The 9,590-nt window shown below is 30.3% G+C and overlaps 1 protein-coding gene across 1 annotated transcript; it reads right to left on the reverse strand.

Annotated features, from left to right (window-relative positions):
- Nucleotides 1–217: 217 nt before the first annotated feature.
- On the reverse strand, nt 218–9,572 carry LOC134712557 (leucine carboxyl methyltransferase 1-like). The gene is made up of 6 exons (XM_063574242.1): nt 9,278–9,572; nt 3,426–3,609; nt 2,382–2,623; nt 1,793–1,902; nt 1,400–1,483; nt 218–917 (listed from the first exon to the last, which is right to left on the reverse strand). Exons 1-6 carry the CDS (start codon nt 9,482–9,484, stop codon nt 794–796), a joined length of 951 nt encoding a protein of 316 aa, XP_063430312.1. The 5' UTR covers nt 9,485–9,572; the 3' UTR covers nt 218–793.
- Nucleotides 9,573–9,590: the final 18 nt, after the last annotated feature.

The raw sequence follows: 9,590 nt of genomic DNA on the forward strand, positions 1-9,590 counted from the left end.
TTAGAAAATCTATCTTTCAAAGTCCAACAACATGTTTTTCTATTTGGAAAGAAACCATATGAGACAAAACAAGGATGTTAAGAAGCTATTATGACACCATGTCATCACTTTAATGTTAGTTGCTTTACTTCACTTCAATCTAAATGTTTATGTCAGTAAGATTATCTTACTGAAGTTAAATTTGCCTAAACAACACTTTTAGTTTTGATTGTACCTCTTTCATGTTTTTTTTTTTTTTTTATTAAAGAAGAGGTTTTATTTCATCATTGTTCAACATTTAATGCTTAAAAATGTTATTCTTGAACTGACACTACCAAATACAATATTAAATTAGCTTTGTTTTTATTATCATATCAGAATCGAATAACTTCATTGTATCAAGTGGTGTATTGTTTGATTTAATCATATTTTAATCTAAAATAATCAAATGACATGTTCCTTTACATTTTCTATTAAAAATGACCAGAATTAGGATACTATTGTATGCCCTTTACAGCAGCTGAACAATATTTTTTACATCCTGAATTACAACACAAAATTTGATGAATATTATCATTAGATCAATCCATGATTTGAATGATGATATACGAAATCAAAAATTTATGGACATCCATTTACTTAGCAAATTTGTTTTGAAATTTTTGTTAAAGGTTACAGGAATGATATTTGATGCATACAACAAAAGTTATGTTGGCACAGTTGGATATACCTCTGTTAGACAATAAGCAATCTGCTTTCAAAACAGTTCTTGCACAAGCAAGCTTTAAATACCAAAACAAATAAATATTTGTGTTTAGGTCAAATCAATGCTTCCTAATCCTATGTTGTTTGGATCTTTCCATGCCCATACAATACAATAATGGGAGAACAGCTGATCAAGTAATTCTCTTTCATCCATAAATTCTAACTTCTCTACTCTAAAATTAAATAGGGGAGAAATTAGGAACGTATAATATTATAAATCACTGAAATAATTGATTTTTTACAAGTAATTATATAAGTTGTTCAAGATTCTATCTAACATAACTTAATGTGTCACTGAGATTAAATATGATAATATTTTAGGCTAAGTTGCAGGAAAATAAGTTACTATGCATCAGTAGATGCATGTCCAAAGCATTATTTCCTCGTCTCTTGATGGCCCCTATCCTGTGAAAGTTTCAATTTTGTTTTTTATGCCTGTGACGTTATTTTCATGGGAGGTAACTCAAGTACAAAATAAGTAACTCAAAAGATTATTCACCATTGAATAATAGGGTTATTTAACACTGGTGTTAATTTTGAGGGTTATTCGCCCTTCCTTGCAATTAAATGAAAATTATTCCATGTCAGATGATAACATGTTACCCAATATAATTGTTTTTTATATATGTAAGGTATAATAAGCTATGCCATGTACCTGTGAACATCAGCATGTGGAAGAGATTTGTAAATATTAGTCATCTCCATACCATCGGCTGCTTCCCATCCTGTATCTGTAAATCTGAAAATAAATCAAAAATGGTTTTATACTGCCTCATACATAACATCATCTAAATAGCTTTGAATATACAACTTATGTTTTTTATCTGTTAAATTTTAGAATGTCAATGTCTTCACTAAAATTGATCTTATAAGCTAGTTTTAAAATTCATTAACAAATTCCAAGAAAATTTGTTTTAAGGTCAAGGAATTTTGCCTCTATTTAAAGCACCAAGGGCATTATTCAATTAAATTCAGAGATAGCTATATATTTCCCTTTGTTGGTGGAATAAATTTACAAGTTTAATTTTTAAATTTACTTGAGGAATACCTTATTTTCTGAGATTGAAGGCTAGCACATGCTGAAACTCCTGGCAAGGAACAATCTCTTTGCTTTAAATTCTCTATCATAACTTCTCCAAATTTGTCTTGCATATTAACCTGAAAAATGGTATTAGGTATTACAATTTACAAAACTTTCTTTATATGCAATGACATTGTTTAAGTCAGGTCTTTGACTTTAAAAATAAAAATATAGACACCACAGGTTATTTGCTGTTTTATATATAAATCAAATATTTTTCTTCATATCAGTTCTAGATAGCCAGTCTTGACACATCATGATATAAATTCACTTTGCTATATCACAGCTATTATAAATTACTGATTTTTTATTTCCGTATACATGAATATGGATTTATAAACCCAATATTTTCCTTTGTTAATTGAATCTTGTATACACCAAGTGATAAAAATTGTTAACATGGATCTCAGTCCAGATGAGCTAAATTGACTTCCTACTATGATCGCATTTAAATGAAAAAGTTGACATACATAAACCAGGTCATTCAAACAAAACATGACATGGACTGTTAATAATCTCACAAAATAACATCAATTCATCTTACAATTTGGCTAACCTGTTCATAATTCAGAAATAATGCTGATGTAAAATTTTCTGTAATCCAATTTAACAAAACTTTAGTTTTATCACTATCAACATAAACAAGTACACATTCTGCTATAAACACTGTAGGTAAAGATTTATCCACATGACAGTCATGTAATTTTCTTTCGACTTCTTTAATATCTCTTAGATTTGCAGATACTAAGTGGTAATCTTGTCCATGAATTTCAGACTTGCTTATCTGTATATCTTCTTCTGAAAAAATAATGAATTTGACCAATGTAACTTTAACTGATTAGTAAGTAATAGTAGAAAATAAAAAGATTACATTGAATAATATTAAGTTGGAAAGAGACATATACAATAAAACATGGTAAAAATAAAAAGATGAAAAGACAAACAATTTTTACAAAACATAACAGAAAAATTTACAAGAAGTGAACTCATGTCTTATGTAAGTTTTGCACCACTAGTTGTATAGTACTTTCTGTGTGTTGCTCAAAACAAGTAAACATTATTGCAAGTAAGCAAGTCACCTCAATTTTTCAATTGTTCTTAACTCTTAATTTCCTGTGAAATATTCCCACTCAGTAGACTATAGTCTATAGCTGTAGGAACCTAAGATTTCTAAGCATCATCAACCTTTACCTAATATAGTATGCTATTTGCAAACTTGGTTCAAATTGGGGAAATGTAGTCTGTTTTGTAAGCCTTCAACATAAGACAAATTAATTGACACCAAATTTTGGTAAATGTGGGTGTGAAACCAAAACTTATCTTCATGCAAATGTGCAGAGTTATTTTGAATGATTCCTGCTTTTCTATATATGCATTTATTCATACTTTGTAAATATATGATGAAAGTACAGATAAATACAGACTCATCTCCAAAAAGTTGAGTAAGACCAAGATTGGTACATATTATCCTAGAGTGTCAAGAAGAAAATATATAAACTATTATAACGGAAACCAGGTTATGGCAATATCTTTAAAATATGTATATGTATGACTTCTGATAAAAAATGTCTTTTAGCAGTAATTAAATAAAACTATATACCATCTGAGGCTATTGCATTCAACAAGGCTTCTCCTTTTCTGACGAAAAAACATTTCTTTGCTGTAACAGTAGGAAAATCCATCTCAACAAATGACTTTGCTTTGATTCCATTTGATTTAAACAACCAGTATGTTGTGTCAAAACCTGCTCCCAAGTTAACAACCTGGCAATTACCATCAGTCATCTGAGGAATACAAAATAAACAAGTGAAATGTTTGCGTAATATAACAAATTGCAAAATAGAACAAAATCAATATATATATATCATTTGTATATCAGATATTCAAACCTTATAACCTTGCATTGATTTTCTCAAAAAAAAATGTTCAGGATTCTTGTACTTCATCCCATTGCTATAAAAATGTAAAATATCATATTCTAAGTGACAAAATATACCGGAATGACAATAGAGAAGCTCTTGTGATGTCTTATTTGTGAGGTTTGGCTGTGTCCAGGTCAACATTGTTACATAAGAACGGTATGCTTCAAGCTGAGAACAGTATGTTGGAAATGAATTTGATAGCTTTATTAGTCATGTTAGTATAAAATTGATAAAATCATGAACTTTATAAGACTTGGTGAGATTTATGGATTTTGGACAGTCTGACAGAAAAACTATGACATTGTAGCTGCTCAAAATATATAATACATCCAAATACAATGAATTAGTAAGTTTTATCATAAAGTAGATACAATGACCAATATAAGTGTTAACGGTTTATGAAATTCACAGTGACTGGGAATGCCATCAGCACAATTTCTTTAGCATCCTGTTTGCATTCTGTACACAAATCTGAAGTGACAAAGTACAACTTTGCTACACTGGCATCACTTATTACTTATATTGAATGACATTATATTGATATTTTCAGAATTATTAAGATAATAGCAAGATTGTTTTTTTACTTATTTCCATCTCAGTAATGTCTCAAGTCCCATCAATACATTTGCAATATGAATGTTCCAGGTCTAAGTAATTATGTATTGCATCATTGACACCCATTTGGAAAATCAGAATGGGACTTTTCAATTACTGTGCTTATCCAGTGACCTTTGGGGTATCACATTAGCAAAGACCAAAACAGTTTACCAAATTGCAGTCAGATTTCTACTCCAACTAACTAATGTACTGGTAAAATATTTTAGCAGATTGCTCAAGTGAAATGTTGTTAGTATGAAGTGAGTGCAGTAAAATAAAAAGTTATACTTACCATCCACATCCAGTCAATTGATACCTTTGTCAATCATTTCTAACACAAATAATATCTTCCTATAGTATGAGTCACTGAATAAAATGGTATAATTTTGAAATGGAAACTTCTATCATAAATAAGTATTATAAATGAATAGTTCAAAACATTGTTTTGTAGGTGTATATTTTATAGCTTTGTCTTCTAAGATGAAGTTATTGTGCAATTGTGATTCGAATAACATTTTCTATACAAATTACTGATCTAATGGCAATAAAGGGAAATAATTTACATTACAAATAATCAGCAAAATTTTGTTCTGGTCCGAGTACACAGTTATTTCGTAGTGCATTTCTTTTAGACAATAAATGTAAATAAAAAAAATCCCACCTGCGCTTTCTCAATAACATTTTTACAGTATGTTGTACTACTTTTGGGACAAATTATATCAAATTTATAGAAAACTTCATCAGCTCTAACTCAAAATATGGACAATTTTGTGTTAAGGGGGTCTTGAAATCTTTTGACAGCTTCCGAAGTGCTAATTTTTTACCTTTTTCAGCTGGACCTAATCACTACTTTACCTAAATATTTATGACCCAAATTTTTTTACAGTGTCATTTCACCCCCCAACTTGCTATATGAGGCATAAAACATGGAGAATTAAATTTGGAAGGGTTATAACAAAAATTGGCAAGTAACACACTGTCCACATTAAGGACTATATTTGTGGACAACGAAAATCAAAGGACGATAACTGTGTACTCTGACCTAATAGGATAGAAAAAGTTGACCAATCTTTATAAAACTTGGTATGACATAAGCTTAATATATTATAAGACTGCTTACAAAGTTTCATAACAATAGGATATATATTATAGACACTATGATTAATTCAATATTCAACTTTACGTGTTAAATTTGGACGTTAAAATTGAGAAATTTCAACTATCAACATTTGGGGCTTTTAAAATTAAAATATTGCAAAAAAATACTTTTAAAATGCCTTAATATATAATACATCATGTATTTTAAGCAATAGAGTACTCATTTGATATATATCAGACTTAGCATAATTTTTCAAAAGTCAAATTTATATGAGCCTGTGCCTAAAAATGGAGGTTTTCCAATGAAGGGGAGCCTTACATGAAGATGTAATATTTTCCAGCAATTTTAAATTTGTGAAGCTTTTTGATTATAAATAATCCTTACATATGTACTTATTGTACTTTAAATGGAAAGAAAACTTACAAATAACATATCATATTAGTTTAAAAGGGTCTTAGGCCAAGTATGACTAAAAATAATTTAGGGTCAATTTAGGCCGTAGCACATATTTACATTTAAAAATGCATATTGAAGCTATAAGAAATAAAAAAAATTGTCTTTTCTATCATTTCTATACTCAGGTGACATGATACAATAAATCTGAGCACAAAAAGCCTCTTACATTCAACTTTTTGAGCAGACAGTATGGTCTGATACAAAGATTTTTCACTTTTTAGTGAAAAACTTGCATGCAATTTTAGTCTCAACAGGCTTATAGTTGAACCACATGGTATTCTTCAGGGGTAAAGAAAGATATTATGTGAAATGAAACAGGTACAAAAGACATTGTTAAATGCTTTTTATACAAATTTAGTGAGGTCTTTATTATGGACTTTAACTTTTATGTGCCATGCTCCTCACATTTAACTTGATACAAACAGGGTGTCAAATGAGGGTCATTTATACAACACACTTTACTCATATTGTCTGAGATAATCTTCTTTTCTGTAGATTCAGAGTTCAGAAATGAGTAAAACAACTGGATTAAAGCATAGAAACACAAAAATTGACACATGAAAACATGTCAGATAGAAAGTCAAAATGCCACTTATGCATCAAAATTGAAAAAGCTATGAAATGCTTATTTTGACCATATAATGCCAAAATTGGTCATTTTTGCAGAAATTCTGTCAAATAAAAGTTTAAATCCCTTAGTTTTATGCTATTTGACAAATTGACACCATCAAATCATTCAGGGAAGTTGCCAAAGTACAGATTTTATATTTCCTGATTTCACCTCTTAGGTCCGAGTACACAGTTATTTCGTAGTGCATTTCTTTTAGACAATAAATGTAAATAAAAAAAATCCCACCTGCGCTTTCTCAATAACATTTTTACAGTATGTTGTACTACTTTTGGGACAAATTATATCAAATTTATAGAAAACTTCATCAGCTCTAACTCAAAATATGGACAATTTTGTGTTAAGGGGGTCTTGAAATCTTTTGACAGCTTCCGAAGTGCTAATTTTTTACCTTTTTCAGCTGGACCTAATCACTACTTTACCTAAATATTTATGACCCAAATTTTTTTACAGTGTCATTTCACCCCCCAACTTGCTATATGAGGCATAAAACATGGAGAATTAAATTTGGAAGGGTTATAACAAAAATTGGCAAGTAACACACTGTCCACATTAAGGACTATATTTGTGGACAACGAAAATCAAAGGACGATAACTGTGTACTCGGACCTTCTGTCTGACAAATATCAAATTTCCCCATTTAATTTGTTTGTAACATTATTTCTGTTATTATTTAACTTTTATCCTCTGTTCTAAAACGAACAATGAAACTTATTTAATGATGAAAGACGATTAACAGCTGTTTTGCAAAATGTTGAAATGTTCAAAGTATAAAGGATTGTCAACCAAGGAGCACAAGATAACTTATAAGCAGTATTTTGCAAAACCTTTCTAATTTGTGTTCTACATGCCCTTCAACTTCATACTAATTTTGCATTTCATTTTTTTTTTATGAATCTTTTGTAGGCAAAATCATAAGCCTCGTATCATTGATTAAATTTTATGTGTACATTTAAACTCAATATAAATTATTTCCCTTTAATGACAGCAGATCAGTAATTTGTATACAAAATGTTATTAGAATCACAATTGCACAATAACTTCATCTTAGAAGACAAAGCTATAAAATATACACCTACAAAACAATGTTTTGAACTATTCATTTATAATACTTATTTATGATAGAAGTTTCCATGTCAAAATTAGACCATTTTATTCAGTGACTCATACTATAGTAAGATATTATTTGTGTTAAAAATGATTGACAAAGGTATCAATTGACTGGATGTGGATGGTAAGTATAACTTTTTATTTTACTGCACTCACTTCATACTAACAACATTTCACTTGAGCAATCTGCTAAAATATTTTACCAGTTGATCAGTTAGTTGGAGTAGAAATCTGACTGCAATTTGGTAAACTGTTTTGGTCTTTGCAAATGTGATACCCCAAAGGTCACTGGATAAGCACTGTAACAAAATGATTAATTTTGTTCCAATAGACCACTTTTGAGCCAAGTTTATCACCATGTTCACTGTAAAAAATCATCAATTAATATGCTTTCCTTTAGGTAGCACTCCACAGTTAGGTGTGTAGTTTCGCATTTTGGCCCCTGTGGATTTTTCAAATATGAGAGCTAGTGTGCAATAAAATTCATTTTTGGATAGCTGAGTATTAAAATAGCCTTTGTATTGGGTTTATATGAACATCAAGGTTATGTAATGTATGAAATATAGGTTGTTTTCTGTATGACAGTCCGTATTTGCATGACCCTACCATACATTGGTCCTGCAATTATTGTAATGTTTTTTTCCAACTTTTTATCGCACGAACTTTGTGATTGGATTTTAAGAAAAAATGAGGCGAAAGACACCCATTTTTTATTTGATCATTAGGGAGATTTAGGAAAACAGTTTCTAAAAAGGTATCACTCAAAGGCATTGAAATTCTTATTTAATCCAAATTTTTGGGGAAAATGAGACATGTTTACCCCCCCTTTTTGCAATATTTTATGGGAAATAAATGCAGAATGTTGCCATGGATACACATTAAAGGACTTAATTTTCACCCTTTTCACTTTTGAAAATCAAATCTATGGAAGATACTAAGTACATACATATGCACATGTACAACACAAACAGTTAGGTTAATGTATTAGAAATCCAGGATTAGGAGATGATAAAACATTTTGTGGTTCATTTTTAATTTAATTTTCTAACACTACCTTAAGAAGTCATTTATGATAAAGAGGGGAGTGCATGTATCCCTGCACTATTAATATTCATCAAGCATCTAGTGATCACCATTGAGCTGGATAAACTAGAAATAATGTGAGTTTCTTAGGTAGTTATCAGAATTCCCTAATGGCAACATTTTACATATAATCCATTTCATTTATTTCTCATATAACATGTATAAATAATCCAGTATTGCATCGTATTTTTTCCAACCACTTGCTAAACATGAAAAAGTGACAATGCCCCTAAAAGCATGAATGATATATGCACTATACAAAGATTTAGACATGTTAGAGATGGACCTCGAAAGTTGTCTATAGAAGTATTTATACTTGTATGCAATTTTGTCCCCCATTACGTAAAATCAGTTTCCCATAAACTTTGACATCACAATTCAAAACATTTGATGTCACAATTAAAAAGCGATCGTAGCTTGAGGTCAAAAGGTGAATCATGGTATATCTAGGGTCATTCGGAGGCAAAATACAGCTAAATACTAAAAGCGTAAATACATTTATTGGGACAGTATGAAGTTGCAAGCGAGTCTATGGTTGTCTGTGATTGTGTTCATACTTTGATAAATTTTTGAAGAAGTGTCCTCATCGCCATCACACGAGCATAGTAACCACGGCTTATTTCTGGAGCATGCTTATTTTGACTTCTTTGAGTCAGTAGTGTTATAAAAGGGTCTTGCCAGTATCCTTTCTCCACTGCAAATCGTTTACATTGGGCAGCATCATCATTTGTTGCCCTGACAGCATCATCACTTGCCATATGCATTAAGAAACGTTTAGATTATAACTCAAATATTAAAATTAAAAGTTAGTGTCTTCCATATTTGTTTACATCGCTTGCATCAAATTCACACGACCGCTTTTTACTACGA

This window comes from Mytilus trossulus, chromosome 3 (assembly GCF_036588685.1).
Source record: "Mytilus trossulus isolate FHL-02 chromosome 3, PNRI_Mtr1.1.1.hap1, whole genome shotgun sequence".
Classification (NCBI taxonomy): domain Eukaryota; kingdom Metazoa; phylum Mollusca; class Bivalvia; order Mytilida; family Mytilidae; genus Mytilus; species Mytilus trossulus.

Coding starts and splice junctions, on each gene's coding strand:
- LOC134712557 (XM_063574242.1), bottom strand. CDS start 9,484: ATGCATATGGCAAGTGATGATGCTGTCAGGGCAACAAATGATGATGCT. Junction 2,624..3,425: donor GAATGCAATAGCCTCAGATG/GTATATAGTTTT, acceptor TTATTTTTTCAG/AAGAAGATATACAGATAAGC. Junction 918..1,399: donor CCACATGCTGATGTTCACAG/GTACATGGCATA, acceptor ATTTAATTTTAG/AGTAGAGAAGTTAGAATTTA.